This window comes from Aotus nancymaae, unplaced genomic scaffold (assembly GCF_030222135.1).
Source record: "Aotus nancymaae isolate 86718 unplaced genomic scaffold, 86718_ANA_hifiasm-v0.15.2.pri h1tg000014l, whole genome shotgun sequence".
NCBI lineage: Eukaryota > Metazoa > Chordata > Mammalia > Primates > Aotidae > Aotus > Aotus nancymaae.
In genome coordinates, this window is record NW_026988425.1 from 68,670,969 (window position 1) to 68,690,217 (window position 19,249).

The 19,249-nt window shown below is 40.7% G+C and overlaps 1 protein-coding gene across 2 annotated transcripts in view; it reads left to right on the forward strand.

Annotated features, from left to right (window-relative positions):
- The window catches only part of SV2C (synaptic vesicle glycoprotein 2C), a 280,950-nt gene that overhangs the window by 221,156 nt on the left and 40,545 nt on the right, over window positions 1–19,249 (forward strand). For both annotated transcript variants that reach the window (XM_012462138.2, XM_012462136.3), the window contains exons 9-12: window positions 3,080–3,244; window positions 6,073–6,206; window positions 8,361–8,564; window positions 9,006–9,165. In XM_012462138.2, coding sequence (XP_012317561.1) covers window positions 3,080–3,244; window positions 6,073–6,206; window positions 8,361–8,564; window positions 9,006–9,165 — 663 coding nt within the window. The remainder of the gene's footprint in view (window positions 1–3,079; window positions 3,245–6,072; window positions 6,207–8,360; window positions 8,565–9,005; window positions 9,166–19,249) is intronic.

Consider the following 19,249-nt stretch of genomic DNA (forward strand, 5'->3'; position numbering starts at 1 on the left):
ATGAATAGCCACTGCCCTCGAGCCTGGACAACATATCAAGACCCCATCTCCAAAAAAATAAATAGTTTTCTTATGCCTTGTTCACTGATGTATATTCCTGGCACATAATAGCAACTCAATAAATAGTTGTTGCCAAAATGAATAAAACTGCCAATATGTGTTCTAGGAAAAGAGGAATTATGGAGAAAATATCAAGATTTTATTTGCTAATCACTGACATAGTCACTTTAGAATGTGTGTATACAACTCTATTGTTGCCTAATTTGCTGTTTAGAAAAGAAACATTAGATAATACCATACGCTTTCAGGTCAGCAGGATCTCAGCGCCTTATAGAGCCTAGCATTTATGTTGCAAGTTTCATCTCTTAACATACCTAAATCAAACCAGGCAAAGATGACTGCTCTTTCTCAGTGCCAGAGGAGGTGGAATATGGAGAAAGAAGGAAGCTGGGGGTCAGGAGACCTGGCAGCCCATTCTGCTGGGTGACTTGGTTAGCTTGTGACTTGGGGACATTACTTCGTCTCAGTTCCTCATTTCTAAAGAGAGTGGGTTGACTTAAAATATGTAAAGTCATTCCCACCCAAGTTCTAGAAAATCTATTAATCCCTGAAGGAAGGGAAGACTGAAAATTAACCTATATTAAGTGCTCACTCTGTACCTAAGTACAGTGTTAGGGACAGAGAAGACAAAGATAAGCAAGAAGGAAGTCCTGCTGTCAAGGTGTAAAGAGGAATAATCATTATCTGGTTTATTTTGTTGACTAATTCGTTATTGATCAGTTTTTAAGCTTGATGATTTGTTTTACTGCTATGTCCCTGGAACCTCAGTAGTGCCTTGTATTTAGTGCATGTTCAGTAAGTGTTTGCTAAATAAATGAAAACTTAGCCAAAGTCCTCCAATTCATCGATGATGGACATTTCAGGGTAATATGCCCCCCTCATTATTGCCATTTTAAGGTCTGCGCCCCATGTGTGTGACTAGAGAACAATGCCATAGACGTTGTACCCCTAAGTCATTTCTTTCTCAGTAACCACCCTCACACCCCCACAGTCATTAATTCATGATCTATGAAGAAAAGGGGTGGGAATCCTGAGGCACAGATGTTTCTGGAATCCTAATTACAATGATGATAAGAACAACTTGGCTGGGCACAATGGCTCACACCTATAATCCCAGCACTTTGGGAGGCCGAGGTGAGCTGATCACCTGAAGTCAGGAGTTGAAGACCAGCCTGACCAACATGGAGAAATTAGCCGTCTCTACTGACAGAAAAATTAGCGGGGCGTGTTGACGCATGCCTGTAGCGAACCTCCAACTCAAAAATAAAAAAAACTCATACTGTCTTCTGAGCACTTTTTATGTGCTAAGTACTTAACATCCCATTTAAACTGAGCAACCACCCAGGAAGGTAGATACTCCCATCATTCTGATAGTAGACATGGGCAACTGAGGCTTAATTAAGTGGCCCAAGTTTATGCAGCTACTAAGTGACAAGACTAGGTTTCAGACCCAGCCTATCCTCCTGCAAAGGCTATGCCCATACCCACTTGTTTTCCTGTGTAGCTCAGTATCACTGGGGATAGACCGGAGCAGTGCTTTTCAAACTTGAAAGTGCATCAGAAGAATCCCTGGAGGACTCCACTGCCAGACTTTTTAATTCATCAGGTCTCACTGGAACCTGGGTTTGTGGGGGATGATGATCCTGCTGGTCCAGAAACCTTACCTTGGGAGGTACTACTTTAGAACAGCACTGTCCAATAGAGATATCATGTGAACCACAGATGTCGTTTCAGATTTTCTAGTAGCCGTACACACACACACAAATTAAAAGGAAACAAATGAAATTAATTTTAAGGCATTTTGTTTAATTCATTCTAAAATATAGTATCATTTCAACATATGAGCAGCATAAAAATTATTAGCAACTAATTTTATATTCTTTTTTTTGTAAGTCTTCAAAATCCTGTGGTATTTTATATTTATAGTCTATCTCAGTTTGAACTAGCCACATCTCAACTGCACATTGTAGGCACATGTGGTTAGTAGCTTCTGTACTGAACATCACAGCAGCATGACACAGCTGTTAGAATAACACATTAGAAGTCAAGAAGCAGAAAGGGGAAATAACTTGGAATTTCTGAGAATAACATGAATGTCCTTTTCACAGCCTTGAACTACCTTGGGAACTGGCGCTCCTCCCCCAGGTTAGCAGTATCACAGTAGTGTAGGAACCAAGAAAGATTCCCATTAGCAAAAGAAGTCATCCTTTAAGGGCTCTCACCATGCTTGGATCCAGGAGTTCGCACCACCAGACTAGGAGAGAGAGTTTCTCAGAGCAGCTTAGAATGATGAGAAAGATATTGGGGCCAGGATGCCAGGTGTCTTACTCCATTTCTGCCACTATAGCAAAATACCACACTGGGTAATTTGTAAACAATAGAAATTTTATTTTTCACGGTCCTGAAGGCTGGAAGTTCAAGATCAAGCTGCTGGCAGATTCATTGTGCAGTAATGGCACAGTCTCTGCTTCCAAGATGGCAGCTTGTCGCTGAGTCCTCCAGAGGGGACAAATACTGTGTCCTCATGTGGTAGAAGGGATGGAAGGGAAAAAGTGAGGGAGGCAGCACCCTCACACCTCTTTTTATCAGGACATTAATCTCATTTATTGAGGTCTCTGCCCGCATAACTTAATCACCTCCTAAAGCCCCCACCTCTAATACTATTATATTGGGGTTTAAGTTCCAACACATGAGTTTTGGGAGGACACGTTCAGACCAGGCACCATGTATGGGCATAGGATGGGATGCTTTCTGCATGTCTCTTTCCAAAGGAAAAGTTTAAGAATTACATACCTGGGGTTCTTCAGCTGGATTCTCCAGCTAACTGTAGGCCGTCTCTCAAGCTTGATTTTTGCAGATTAATGATGAGGGAGAGGGACACATGAATTGCTGTATGGTAATTTACTCATAACGTTACAGGGACTCAGCCAACTATTGCCACTCTGAAAACATCAGGGAGGTGCTCATTGCCTCTGGCATGTTAGCGCCTTTACAAACTCACATTTCTTTGTCTTTGCAGGTACTATGGATTATCTGTTTGGTTCCCTGATGTCATTAAACATCTGCAATCCGATGAATATGCATTGCTAACCAGAAATGTGCAGAGAGATAAATATGCAAATTTCAGTATTAACTTTACAATGGAAAATCAGATTCATACTGGAATGGAATACGACAATGGAAGGTCTAGAAACTTGAAATAATTTAATTTGCTACCTATTCACAGAAACTAATTTCTTCTTAGCCTTCCCTGCATGGAAACATGCATAGTTTTTGTTCGTTTGTTTTAGTTTATTTAGTACATTTAGTCATTTTTATGGTGAATTTCAATACTTCCAAATGGTCTTTAAATAAAAAGTACAAGTGTATTTGTTACTTAAAACTGTTTTTGCAACTGAGTTGCTTCATATTTATTAAGTAGTGGTGTGGAAAGAAAATTTAGAGCAATGTTGGAGAGCAACAAAAGTAATTTAAGGAAGAGAAAAGAGTATGGGAAAATAAGACAGGCTACAGGATTATTTAATTCACAGAAGAAATCTGAAATGTGGTTATATGAGTCTTCTATTCCTGAGAAACAGAACCACTTTTCAGAATTCACCCTTCCCCACTATGTTGAATCCAGAATTGGGGTTAAATTGTATCAGGAAGAGTTTCATTAGAGAACAGGAATCATTTCCCAAAGTAAAGGACTCTGAAAATGAAAGGGTCTCCTTTTTGGGATCTGAAATACTTCTTGGTGACAAGAGAGAACTGACTCAGGGAGGTGGTTCTGCGTCATTCTTTTAGAAAGGGAAAAGAATAGACCAAGTATTTATTTACATCCAAGCATTTTTGTTGCCTGAACAAATAATTGCCTGTATAAGTTCATGATGGTTTACATCATTCTTAGGAAATTGGCCCAATTTCAAAAGTGATAAAAGTAAAACTCTAAAATAATCAAAGTTGCCCAGGGCAAAAACCAGTTTAGAAAGGTGAAAAAGAATTAAGTGAGATTCTTATGATCTGTGTAATGGAAAGGAGGGTTACTAACTAGGAGGTAATTGTTCGAATTAGCAATTCAGTGAAGGAACTAATCATAATCCATGCCAAGTAGGATCACCTTCAGTCTCTCCCGTAAAATACTGACTTGAATCTGCACTTACATTTCACAGAAAGCTTAGTGTCAAGTGCTCTGTGATGCCAGGGTGAAAATTGACTTTGCAAAGTATTGTTACTCCATTAGAAATTTCTAATATATGTTTGTGTCTCTGACAGTCATATTTTTAGTAATATTTGTTAGAGTTCTAAACTGGATATTCAGTCACTGCTTAGAACTTTTTTACATTAGCAATATAATGATTACTAATTTTAATAGTATTAAAATTTTTGTGAACCATATATGTTACACATTTATTTTAAAAGATGATGGAAACAATTTTTTGTCCTTCAGAAAAATTTGAAATACCATTAACAGACTCATTTTTTAAAAATACTTTTCCTATTCCCCATCAGAAAAATGGCAACTGTTTATGCACTGACATGGAATAACCTCCAAGGTAGACCAGAAGGAGATAAAGCAGGTCTACTTTATGCACAGAATGCTCCTGGAAGAGCACACGAGAGACTGACAGCAGTGGTTATTCTGGGCAGAGGAACTTGTGGCCTGGGGATTGATGGGAAAAGACTCACTTTTTCCATCTTCAGCCTTTCAAATTGTGCACCATGTGTACTCTGTGTATATATTATCCATTCAAAAAATAAAATTGATTCCCTTTTCCAAATTCAGTTCCATGACAGAAAAACTGATAACTTTTTAAAGATGTGCCATTATTTAGCCTCTTTTGGTGCATTTCAATGTTTTCACTCTGGGTCCCTGGGGTGGGGACTGGAACAAGATTATTATTATTATTTCCAGGTAATATACCATGAGAATGATTTTTTTTAAGCTGATTGGTCTGTGAGGCCACAGTACATTTTGAACGAACACATGTAATTGGGTATCAGGGAGAAAATAAATTTGGAAGTACTCAATAGTTAGTAAATTACTTTTAAATCAGCCCACTTACCTAGAAGGATAAATCCCCTTCTGCCCCTAATAAGAGTGGTATTGACATAACTCCTTTCCCAGGAGAACAAGCATTTTCCTCTCAGTGACTGGCTAAGTGTACATTCATAGTCTCTTAATAAAATACCAAGATGCATTAATGAATATTTATCTGTGTCTGCTGGGAGTCCTCATCAGTGCTGATAAGATCTGAATCATGGATTCTTCTAAGATGTTATGATTATTATGACTATTATCATCTCTACCACGTAGAATTCCCCTTATAACACCCAAAAATGTACCTGAACAGGTATCATGTTTCTAAAAATAAGCAGAGCTCTCATAATTCTATTTGGTTTGAGGACTATCTGTTGGCTGTAAGAAGAAAAATTATCCTGGAAATGAGTATCACCTGTGAGTTTCTTCAACCCCCCAAGTCAGTTATGCTTCACATAAATGAAACAGAATTCTCATGCCCTCTCTTCAGGATGATTGGAGGTCCCTACACTAGAATCAAGAGGAGCTGGATTTTCAGCTAGGGAGAAATAACTTGATTAAAAGATCAGGTAGGAGGACATCCTTAAATTAGAGGCATTAACCCCAAATAGAGAATAGTCAAATAAAGATATATGTGAAGAGACAAGACAATAGGATTAAAAAATAAAGAATAGCCCCAGGTAATCCCCAAACTATCTTAAGTTGCATATCCCACAAAATTTTTACCAACATTACAAAAAGCTAAGGGAAGTTAGGAGTGTCATCCCTTTTCCTGGTGAAAAATAATATTGGTAAGCAACAAAAGAGCCAAAGGACAGCCTGGGTGAGGAAAAAGGGAAAAAGCAGAGGGCTAAGAAAATCTAGAAGTCTGTGTTCTTTATAATTAAGATAGTCCACAGTGGGGCATTCCATCTCTAAAACTGTTTGACTTAGCTTTGAACTTTGATGGACACGGTCATTGATTGATATGAATTTTTCTGTGTATTGGACAGATTTGTAGGGGTCAAGTTCAAATCTGTAACTTTCAAAGACTCCGTTTTTAAGTCCTGCACCTTTGAGGATGTGACTTCACTCAACACCTACTTCAAGAACTGCACATTTATTGATACTGTTTTTGACAACACAGGTAGGTGTGCTGCTTAGCACTGTCTCTACCTGAGGCCTCTTCAAAGGGCCCGCTGTGATGACAGTGTGATAGTGTGGGCAGAGGCTTATACGAGAAGTGGATATTAAAGAATAAATGGAACAAGTTCCTTGAATCAGGTTGGATCAAAGCTTGGCTTGTATCGTTTGTCTTTGTCAGATTTAATGTAAATGGAGCTTGCCAAAGTTAAAAAGTTGACAACAACAACAACAAATCCTTTGATAAATACAATTTTTTTTTGAGATGGAGTTTTGCTCTTGTTGCCCAGGCTGGAGAGCAATGGCATGATCTCGGGTCACCACAACCTCCGCCTTCTGAGTTCAAGGGATTCTCCTGCCTCAGCCTCCCAGATAGCTGGGATTACAGGCATGCACCACTACGCTCGGCTAACTTTTTTTATTTTTAGTAGAGACGGGGTTTCTCCACGTTGGTCAGGCTGATCTCAAACTCCTGACCTCAGGCGATCTACCTGCCTTGGCCTCCCAAAGTGCTGGGATTACACATGTGAGCCACAGTGCCCAGCCTTGATGAATACATTTTTAAAGCAAAGAGGTAACCTGTAGTTTATTTGTTTTGATAATCTTGAGTTCAAAATCTGGTGTTTGTTTAAGTGCTCAACTCTATAGCCAACAGAGATAGACAACATGTGGCTATGCTCAGATAGATAGATAGATAGATAGATAGATAGATAGATAGATAGATAGATAGATAGATTAGCCCAATCCATATAATGGGTTTTTTTAACTCCCCAGAGGGGGAAAAAAGGAAGAGAAACAAGCATTGATTGAATACCCATATACCGTTTTCTATTCCAGGTTATTAGACATTCATTATCTCATTTAGTTTTCACAGTAGCAGAGGCTTAGGAAAACTAAGTAATTTGTCCACAATTATAGAACTAGGAATAACAGATGTTTGAACCCAGATTTATCTGATTTCAAAGCCTGTGCTTTCTGCTTTCCCACTCCTAAACATTGGTCTGTGTGTCCTGTAAAATGAACCCAGCATAAGAGCCTGGCATTGGCAGGAGCATCAGCATTTGCCCTGTTGCCAAACCTGTCTTCTTGGTGCTCAGACAGGAGCCAGCTCTGCCTAGCTCCAAAGGAGAAAGGGGTCGGGTGTCTTTCTGTTTCTCGTTTTTTAAGCAGTGCGATCTACCTGTCTTCTAACCCATTAAACCTCAGAAGACCAACATTTTGTCAGATCTTGATCAGCAAGGAAGATAGTTTTGATTCTCACAACCTTTTAGCAGAAACCACCACCATCTGCAACTCTTTTTGGATGGTTTCAAATTCAAGAAAAGATGAGCAATGAATGCTGGTGATCTTCAAATGAGGCTGACTCTTGTTTCTCAGTAGATTCATGCAATAGACTTTAAATTATAAATTCAACCTCAGGAAAGACTTTTTCCTTCTCTGTGTCCTAGAGTCTCATAAAATGGCAATGATAAGGCTGACTCTTGCACTTTTTTTCCTTTAGAGACTGGGTCTTTCTCTGTCATTCAGGCTGGAGTACAGTGGCGCAATCACAGCTCACTGCAGCCTCAAATAAAAAATTATTATTTGTGTGTGTGTGTGTGTGTGTGTGTGTGTGTGTGTGTGTGTGGAGATGGTGTCTCATTTTGTTGTCCAAGCTAGTCTTGAACTCCTGCCTCAAGCAACCCTCCAGCCTCAGCCTCACAAAGCACTGGGATTACAGGTGTGAGCCACCACACCCAGCCCATGCACATTTTGCAAAAAATTGTTTTTATAATTGTAGTATGGACACTATTAGTAGTATAATGATAGTCTTTATGTAACCTGATAATTACAACAAAGTAATATTATAAAGGAGTAAGCAAGTAATATAATTAGCAATGGCCAACCATAGGAAATCAGAAGATAACTGGACCCCATAATTTAATTTATTCCTTTATTCAATAAAGGTATCTCATCATTCAGCTACTTTATAATGTGAAGACCAAGACTAGATCTTATGCTTTGGCCAAAAGACACAAAAAGGCAAGCCAGCACAGGCCTGAAAGCCCTCAAGGAAATTACAATACTGTGATTCCTCTCTGAATTATCAGTCGGCTTTCTTACATTGGTGCATGCCTGGTAAGAGCTTGATGAACTGTCTTTGTTGTCGTTTCTACAGATTTTGAGCCATATAAATTCATTGACAGTGAATTTAAAAACTGCTCATTTTTTCACAACAAGACGGGATGTCAGATTACCTTTGATGATGACTACAGTGCCTACTGGATTTATTTTGTCAACTTTCTGGGGACATTGGCAGTATTGCCAGGGAACATTGTGTCAGCTCTCCTGATGGACAGAATTGGGCGCTTAACAATGCTAGGTATGTACCCAGTTTCATGTCAAATAAAATCCAGAGGGACCCAGTTTCCCACTGTACTCCCAGCCATTAGGGATTTGCATCCAATGAAGAGAAATCCCTTAGACCTTACATTAAGACTAAATTATAGTGAAAATTATGTCTAATTACATTTCATTTGAGTGGTTTTCACGAGTTAACAGCTGAAAAACTAATTGTGTGTAACTAATGTATATTTTCCCATTTATGTAGCTGAGTAATAGATGATATGCATTTCGTACTTTCTGTGTTCAGAGCAGTTAGAGCCTTTCATTCAGGTGACTGCACCAGTTCTTCAGCTTTATGGAGCCCATTCTAAGCTTCCACTTAGAATTCAGCTTTCTTGAGTAATCCCAAGGACCCAAGGGTTCTTGCTTTACGAAGATGACGGGAAACATTCCAGCCTTTTGTCTGCATTGTTGGCAGGTGGCTCTATGGTGCTTTCGGGGATCAGCTGTTTCTTCCTTTGGTTTGGCACCAGTGAATCCATGATGATAGGCATGCTGTGTCTGTACAATGGATTGACCATCTCGGCCTGGAACTCTCTTGATGTGGTCACCGTGGAACTGTACCCCACGGACCGGAGGTATGTTGAAATGAGCTTCTAGTAAGAGGCACTCCAAGCCCCATGGGACCACTGAAAAATTATTTTATAATAAGCCAAACTGACTGGGTGCAGTGGCTCACGCCTGTAATCCCAGCACTTTGGGAGGCCGAGGCAGGTGGATCATCTGAGGTCAAGAGTTCAACACCAGCCTGGTCAACATGGTGAAACCTCTTCTCTACTAAAAATATAAAAATTAGCCAGGTGTAGTGGCAGGCATCTGTAATTCCAGCTACTCGGGAGGCTGAGGCAGGAGAATCGCTTAAAACCAGGAGGTAGAGGTTGCGGTGAGTGGAGATCATGCCACTGGGCGACAGCATAGGCAACAGAATGAGACTCCGTCTCAAAACAAAACAAAAAGCTAAACTCTCACTTCCTCAGGAAGGTAAAAATCCAAAAATATCTGAATTCACAAAGTTGCAGTTTCCACTCATATATTTTTAAAAGAAAATATAGGGGAATATAGGTGCTAGCAGGAATTAATAGGGCAATGAAGCCAGTGAAGGAACTTAACTGTGTCCTTAACTTAGTCTGTAGGCTAATAATATGAGGAAGCTGTAATGAAGCAGTGAGGATTAGAATTTAATTGCCTATCTTGGCCCACATTCTAAATGGCTAACCAGTCCTTAGAAGGTCATTTCCTTAGATTTGCAGGTGTGTCTACATGAGTGCTGCATTAAGCAACCACAAAGAGGTCTCTAGAACATATTTCCTGACCTTCCTGGTTTGTTGGAGAAAAGCCCAACACATTTCTAGTTAGAAAAAATAGTTGTGCCAGGCGCAGTATCTCACACCTGTAATCTCAGCACTTTAGGAGGCTGAGGTAGGCAGATCACCTGAGGTCAGGAGTTCAAGACCAGCCTGGCCAACATGGTGAAACTCTGTCTCTACTAAAAATAGAAAAAAATTAGCCAGGTGTGGTGGTGGGTATCTGTAATCCCAGCTACTCAGGAGGCTGAGGCACAAGAATTGCTTGAACATGGGAGGTGGAGGTTGCAGTGAGCCGAGAAAGCGCCACTGTACTCTAGCCTGGGTGACAAGAACAAGACTCCATTTCAAAACAACAACAATTGATTCCAATGTGGAAACACAGAGACTATGTGTCTCATATCAGAGAAAGGGCTAGGGCTTTTGGGTAGAGCTTCAGCAGCTTGAATAGCTGACTTAAAGAAGCTCTGCTTTACCATATGACATGAGCTAAGTAAGACAAATGACCTTTGCCTTCATGTGCAACTCCTATGCTTTGTTGCCATAGAATTCCTTTGTGCTAGAGAATGGAGTCAGTATTACCTGGGCTTTGAAATTTAGGAGGAAGGTTTTGTCCTAGAACTATGCCAAAACATTTGGGATATCAATTTGCAACTGATCTTGAGTCCTTCCTCTGGGCTCATTCCCTCTTTTTATTGGCCCCAAAGAGGTGCATTCTCTGTGTGTCCTGACTCTAACTTACAGTTCTTCTTCAACAACGTCTATTACTGAGCTTGCAGAACCCTAAGGTGCCCCTCCAACCATCTCCCTGCAGAACATCTGACACTCAACTCTGAATGTCTGCTTATCAAATATTCTAGTTCAGACCCTCAGTGTCTCATATATTAAATATTTAGACTCTGAAGGGAACCATACAATCTTTGCATGGTGTCTCCATTCATTCAACAAATGTTAATTCTCTGTCTTTGTGGGCGAGGCCCTGAGGTGGATGCCAGGACAGGTGCTGCCAAAAGCAAGATTAAGACTCTGCAGCTTTCATCGAGCTTTCCTTCATCAACTTCTCATTTTGTAAACAGGACTTAGATGTGGATTACACTATACATTTAAAATAAGCCCCTCAGTTGCTTGAGCCCAGGAGGTAGAGGCTGTAGTGAGCTGTGATTGTGCCACTGGACTCCAGCCTGGGCAACAGAGAGAACCTGTCTCAAAAAATAAATAAAATAATAAAATAAAATAACCCCCTCAGTGTTCAAGCAAGGCTAGGTCATATCCTTCTTCCTTTTTCTTTTACAGTGTAAGAGTGTGATACCGTTTCAGGTGAATCAGCTGTTTATCCCTCTGCCATAAGCAATAGAAGGATGAGCATTCACCTAGGGCAAAAATCTGGCTTAAAAAAACCCATCTAGGTGTGGTGGCTCACACCTGTAATCCCAGCACTTTGGGAGGCTGAGGTGGGCAGATCAACTGACTTTGGGAGTTTGAAAACAGCCTGACCAACATGGAGAAACCCTGTCTCTACTAAAAATACGAGATTAGCCAGGCATGGTGGTGAATGCCTGTAATCCCAGCTACTTGGGTGGCTGAGGCAGGAGAATCACTTAAACCCCAGAGGCGGAGGTTGCGGTGAGCCAAGATCGTGCCATTGCACTCCAGCCTGGGCAACAAAATCGAAACTCTGTCTAAAAAAAAAACAAAAAACCCTCACAAATTGAAATTGGTCAGGTCCTTCCTATGAGAAGCAAGGACCTATGGTGTTTATATTGTCAGAAAGGTTAAATATCAATTGAAATAACAACAAAAGTTGTGTTTTTGTATTAGTTCAGGTCCTCCATGAAGCAGATTTCAGGATGGGATTAAACATGCAAAAATGTTATTAGAGGAAATGACTGTGTGAGAGAAGGTGGAGAGGGAGGGAAGTGTGGGAGAGCTGCAATGCAAGTCTAAGCATTGAATTTTGGAAGTGTGCAAATATTCAAACCATAGCACACTGTAATTTTCATCAGAGAATGTAAGCACAGCCAACTTCCTGCCCAGTTTCTAGAATCTGTCCTTAATGATCAGAATGGGTCAATGAGTCCAGGCCCCTCTTGAGCCATTGAACAGCCAACTCCTACCAAAATCCCAGTCACAGTTATCTTTGGGCAACATAATTTAAGATATATTCAAAGTGCTATGAAAGTTATAACACTTGTAAGCCACATTTATCAACCGCATTACAGACTTACACCTTTCATATATACCTTTGATTTTACTAGGGATTTGTATTCATTTGTTTTTGCATTGCTATAAAGAAATACCCGAGACTGGGTACTTTATAAGAAAAGAGGTTTAATTGGCTCATGGTTCTGCAGACTGTGCAGGAAGCATAGTGGCATCTGCTTCTGGGGAGGTTCCAGGAAGCTTCCAATCATGGCAGAAGGCAAAGGGGGAGCAGGCACATCACATTTAGAGAGCAGGAGCTCTTAAGAGAGTGCAAGGGGAGGTGCCACACACTTCCAAATGACCAGATCCCACAAGAACTCACTCACTGTTGCGAGGATGGTACTAAGGGCATAGTGCTAGACCATTCCTGAGAAATCCGCCCCCATGATGCAATCATCTCCCACCAGGCCCCACCTCTGGCCTTGGGGATTACATTTCAACATGAGATTTGGGTGGGGCACATATCCAATCTCTATCAGGATTACAACTACATTTACTGTGAAAACACTAAGGAGGACATTATTCGTTATAGGACACATCTTCTTTTACTCAGAGTCCACCATGAAGACTGAACATCTTGGGCTGGGTCCTAGGAATCATACAAAAAATGATACAAAAAATAATAATCTCATCATCCCCCTTACAATAGCCATACTAACACTAATAAACTTATTTTTATATGCGCCTAACATACTCCATTTCAATAACAATATTCCCCACATCTAATAATACAAAAATTAATTGACAACTCAAATACATAAAAGTATTCATCCATCCATGCTTTGAGAAACTGTTATGTGTCCTCACTTCATATGATAAAAATTGTGTAATTCACATTTCCTTCTGTGTTGTGCAATCAGGAACCAGAGAGCCTGTGCCTCTGCTAAATCTTCATGGTCCAGATATTTGTTTTGCTCTTCCTTATCTTGATTTGCCCTCCTGTATGGTCATTTTATTAATTTTGTGTCTTTTATAAGTTCTCCTACCTAGATCGTTTGATAAAGAGGCAGGAAATTTTAGAATTAAACCTAGATATACTTATTGAATAGCACTTTTCTGTGCTGAAAAAAATGAAACCACCATTTTTCCATTCTGCAAATGCCATCAACATCCTCCTTTCTTCAAAACCTCAGTATCAAAAATGAGCATAACAATTGTAGTCTTAAAACAGATGCATGGTGACATTCTAGCTTTTTCCCCAAATTAGAGAGAACCTGCACAATGATTGGAACATGATGATTTAAGGGGCACAAAAAAAGTTGGAAGGGGGACTGAAAATACCATCCCTCTGGACATATGGTTTGTTTTCTGGAGACCTGCCCAATCCAGAAGCTATCTAAGATCCCCTCAGCCAAGAATCATCTCATTAGCCTACAAAAGACACTCTTTTTTGGGGGTGGGAAGGGGAAAGGATGGGGTCTCCCTCTGTTGCCCAGAGGTACAATCTGTTCCCAGAGCTGGAATGCAGTAACTCAATCATAGCTCACTACAGCCTTGAATTCCTGGGTTCAAGTGATCCTCCCTCATCAGCTTCCAAAGAAGCTGGGACTATAGATGTGCACCACCATGCCAGGCTAAATATATATATATATGAAGAGATGGGGTCTCACTGTGTTTCCCAGGCTGGTCTCAAACTCCTGGCGTCAAGCGATCCTTCTGCCTCAGCCTCTGGGGTAGCTGGTATTACAGGTGTAAGCCATTGTGCCAGGCTCCAAAAGACACTCTTATCCAAGGGTGCTCTATGCTGGGAACTGGGGATGAAGACCAAATATTCATTCTTTATTTATATCATATATTTAAAGCTGGAGATTATTAGTAAAGTGTGATTTGTTATTCAATGGATTTAGCTATGCAAAAGGTGGGAAATTGTACCCCTGGACAGCAAATTAAAAACAAATTTACATTCCCTAAAACCTTAGCTACTAGTTATAAGCATGACCTCAAAACCAGAAGCCATCAGGGAAAAGGTTAAAGAATTTTCTAGGTAAAACAAAATTTAAATTCTATACAGCAAGAAATACCATATGCACGTTTAAATGATAAACTGAGGGCAGGAGAGGGTTGAAACAGAAAGGAATTAATAATCTGAATATAACAATTGGAAATTCATAAAGAAGCCAATATTTAAAAGGTAGATAAGACCCAGCGTGATCTGGGGCAAGTGAGGGGTTACTGCTCAGTCTGTTGTGGGAATTCTAAAACCAGGAACCACAATGGTAGAGGGGGATCTATAATCTAAGTGTTTTTTCTCAATAGGTATAAACTATTGACTCCTCTGGTTGCTTTACAGATTTTTTTCCTTGCCTAGCATGGATTTCTTTGGGTTTACTATGTTTGGGGTTTGCTCCGCTTCTCGAATCTGTAGGTTTACAGCTTTTGCCAAATTTGTGAGGTTTTCAGACATTATTTATTTGGTCAAAAGAGAAAATTACAACAAATTTAGTGTAAAGATCTAGTTGACTTCTATTCACTATTCTAGAAGTGGGCAACACTTCACTCTATAAAGTGGGATGAATGTTCTAATGAGCTGAGCAGAGGAAGTTGGCTTCATATACAGAAAAGGCTGAAGAGAGCAGATACAGAGAACAAAAAGCAGACAGTCCTTTCAAAGTCCCTTTCTGTAAAGGGTTAAAACAGAGGGGACTTTCTTATCGTGCTCATTCCACTTGACTGGAATCACCTGTTTTTTGGAAAACTGGCTCTTTTCAAAGTTCAATTTGATGAGGTGGCGCTTAGCACAAGTGACTGCATTCTGGTTAGGTCTGGTCTACCGTGCCCTCCAGCAGGAGACTAGGGCAAAACAGTGGCTTCCCGGAAACTTTCACTATTTGAATACTTTTTCAGCCCTGCCCTTTTTCTCTTCTGCCTGAACTCCAGCAACATAAATATTAGATCTTTTGTTACAGTTCCACAGGTCCCTGATTTTCTGTTATTTGTTAGTTCGTTTTCTCTGTTCTTCACTTTAGTTTCCATTGTTCTGTCTTCCAGTTCTCTGGTTCTTTCCTTTGTCTTCTCCACTCTGCTGTTGAACCCAACCAGTAAGCTTTTTATTTTGGTTATGATATTTTTCAGTTCTAAAATGTTCATTTAGTTCTTCTTTATTTCTTCTACTTCTTTGCTAGGGCTTTCTATATTTCTATTTTTTTCATGATGCTTTCTAAATTTCATGTGTTTCAATTGTGTTCATAGTTGCTCATTGAAGCCTTATTATAACAGCTTTAAAATATTCATCAGATAATTCTGACATCTCTGTCATATCACTGTTGCCATCTGTTGATTGTCTTTTTTCATTCTGTTTGAAATCTTCCTGGTTATTTGTATGACAAGTGGGTTCTCATTGAAAGCAGTCATTTACATACTATTTTATGAGAATTTGGATTTTAAGCTTTCTGCTTGGGTTGACGGCAGGAGCGGGTTGAAACATAAAAGAATTAATAACCTGAATGTAACAATTGGAAATTCATAAAGAAATGTCTGCAAACACTAAGCATATAAAAATGCTCAGCTTCACTAATAGTAAAAATTAATCACAAATTATAGCAATGATGACATTTACTTTTCTCCTATTATTCAGAGAAGCCAATATTTAAAAGACAGATAAGATCCAGTGTGATCTGGGTCAAGTGAGGGATTACTGCTCTGAGTCTATTGTGGGAATTCTAAAAACAGGTACCACATTTGTAGATTGTAGATTGTAGTGTAGATTGTAGATCCTCCTCTACAAATAGAGAAGATTCTCTATTTGTAGAGAAGAGTCTCTTCTCCGGCAAGAAGAGGCGAGGCATTGCCTTATTATTACCAGATATAGGTAGAAGTCCAGGTACTCCACTTAACCTCCATTGACACCCAAGAGTGGGCATTCTCTTTACTGCTGGGAGGGTTGGGAGTCCACACTCCCTTCTTTATCATGGATACCATGGGAGGGAGGAAAGGAGGAGCTCATTACCATCCAGCAGGAATGAAAGTCCTAGCTCTTTTCTTACCCTTCTCTGACACTACCCCAATGGTGGTGTCTTGGAAGAAGTAACATTTAACTGAGACCTGGTAGGTGATAGCCAGTCAAAGAGATGGAAAGAACATTTCCATTAGAGCAAATACCACCTAACAAGCTCTGGAAGGAAAAGAGTTACTCAAAGAACGAGTCATGAAGACTCTTTCACATTGCCTTATTGTGCGGGGATGGGAGACTTTGAGGTGTCTTAGAAAGGACAAGATCATTCTTGGCCATTGAAGAGCTCCCTCTAATGGACAGAAAGAAGGCAGGGAGGCTGGTGGTAATGATGGTGATGTGGACTAGAAAAACGTAGGTGGGCAAGGGGAGAAGTCAACATTCAGCATGTTCACAGATATTTAGGATAATAAAGTCAACAAAGCTTGGTGCTTGATTAGATGTTAGGGGGAAGAAAAGAGGTTGTCAAAGATGATTCCAGTTTCTGCATGTGCAGGTGAGTGAATGGAGATGGCAGTTTTATGTTTTTTACTTTTAAAAACCACCTGCAGAAGCACAATGGCAATTTGAGGCTGGGACACAGGAGGGACAGTGGGTCTGGGCTGTGGTCAAGAAGGTAATAAGTTCCATTTTGGATATGTTGAGTTTTCACATCAAAGTTGGGGCTGTCTGATCGGCATTTGAATATTTTTGTTTGGATGCCAAAAAGATACCTGAGCAGGGGTTAGAGAGGTCATTCACTAGTTCATTCAAAAAAAATGATTATGGAATGCATATCATGTGGCAGGAACTATTCTAATCATTGGGAGACAGCATTGAACAAAACAGACAGAAAGTTTTTCCTTGATAGAGCTTATATTCTATAATAGTTTGGGAAAGACAGTAAATAGATAAGTAGATGGAGTATATTGGATGGTGCTAAGTGCTGTAGAAAAAAATAAAGCTACATGGGGCATAGAGAATGCTGGAGTAAAGAGAGTTACAACTGTAAGTAGGATGGTCTAGGGGGATATGACTGTAAAGGGGACGTTTGAGCAAAGACCCAGACAGATATTTGGAGAGAGTGCATTCACAGCAGAGGCAACAGCAGGTGCAAAGGCACTGAGGTGGGAGTGCAGGAGACAGCTGGAAGAGAGGCAAAGCTTGTCTGGCTGGAGCAGAATGACCAAGGTGGAGGGTAAGAAGCCATGGAGTCAGAGTGGACACTGAAAGGACTTTGGTCTCCTTGCTGAGTAAAATGAAATCCATTGGAGGGTTTGGGGCAGATGAGCGACATGACCTGACTTATGAAGGCTACTGCAAGAATTGTAGAAAGAGATAATGGTACCAGTGGAGGTGGTGAAAAAGTTGTTAGGTTCTGAAAATATGTCTAAGAGAGAGGCCTGGAATAGTTCAAGTCACAGGAAACAGAAAACAAAAGCCTCCTTAGAAATAATACATCTGAGAGGCAAGAGTTCGGGTATGGGGGTAAATCCATCAAGGTAAGACAATCCAGACTTACCACAGATCTGGACTAAGAAATAACAGACACCAGAGTTAGGATACCAGGTCAGGACAAGGGTTCATTGAGCTAGAAACTCAGGCTGGCAGAGTGGAATACAGAAAACTAGCCTGGAAGCAAGTGGTCAAAGTAATAAGATGTCTTGATCTTCAAAAATGGTGCATGACGCTGAGAGAAGGCTTTGCAAGTTAGAGTTTCCTGTAAACTCTGTGCTTAGGACAATAGAGCAGTAACAGTTTGCAGCTGGTTCTCAATAACATTCATTGGACTGGCTTGCCCAGGGCTAGAACTGGCCTTGGGTAGAGAGGCAAGATGTCAGAACTGTCTGCAGTGCAAGTTGAAGGCACCTCTCTGCTTATGAACTCACCTAGGCCAATCACCTCTATCTTGATCCCAACTCTATAGTAATAGCTTGAGATTCTTGCCAAGGCCAACTTCCTGCCACGGTGCATCTGCCACAGTGATTGAGATGCAGTGGTCGGTGCAGTACCCTTCTCCCCAAGACTTTTCATTCTTAGGCATGGCCTTGAAGGAGCAAGGAATACTGGTACTTCCGCAGGGATAAGTGAGGTGAAGTGGGAAGACAGAAAAAGTAAATGTTGCAGTCAGGAATTTGTCCTTGATTGTGAGGCTGGGAAGATAAGATGGTTTTGAGGAGCATGACAAGGACAGAAATGAAGAGCAGAGCAAAACGAATAGACCTGTGAAGTTTGGGCCATTATTGAATCACACGTCATCGGATAGTCTTTTGACAATTCCTACATCAGCCCTCTGCTGTGTCAAAGACGTTATATGTAATGTAGATCACAGGCAACTGATGTGTCACGAGATTCTTCTAGTAGACATGAAATATGAATGTGGCATGAGCCAGAGATAGAACGGATTTTCCAGCTTGCCAGAAATCTGAAAGGGAGCGCCAACCGTCTAACATATTGGTATGGGTGAGTTTTCCTTTTCCCTCATTTCTCCGTCCCCAGTCCCTGCCACCAGCAAAATTGCTTTCCACCCTCTTTGCGGTAGAATTGAGAACACCAACAGAAGATGCATCCATTTTTGGGTTTAGTCCGTGCTGGTCAGCTCCCACCAATACCCTAACTGGGAAAAATAAGTCAGTCTTCCCTCATCTCTTGAAATCCTCAAAAGGAAAGTACATGTAATGACAGGTTAAAGTGGATTTTTTCCACCCATCATGGTCCCTATTTCTCTCTCCCTCCGTTGTCAAAGTTGTAAACCTCTCAAAAGTCACAAATGTAGCTCACTCAGTGTGGGCCTTGTTCCAGCTTATTCTGGTTCTATGTTTTGTCTTTTGTCTTTTTCTGTGTCCAGGTGTTAACTTTCTGCTGCCACCATGTGGCTATGACCAAGCCCCTGCTCACACTTCCTGTGTGCTTATGGTTCACGGGCCACTTTTTTTTTTTTTTTTTTTGATACAGGGTCTCACTCTGTCTCCCAGGCTAGAGTGCAGTGGTGCAATCTCAACTCAGTGCAGCCTCTGCCTCCCAGATTCAAGTGATTCTCATTCCTTAGCCTCCTGAGTTGCTGGGATTACAGGTGCCTGCCACCACACTCAATTATTTTTCTACTTTTAGTAGAGACAGAGTTTCGCCATATTGGCCAGGCTGGTCTCAAACTCCTGACCTTAAGTGATCTGCCTGCCTCAGCCTCCCAAAGTACCGGTATTACAGGCATGAGCCACTGTGCCCAGC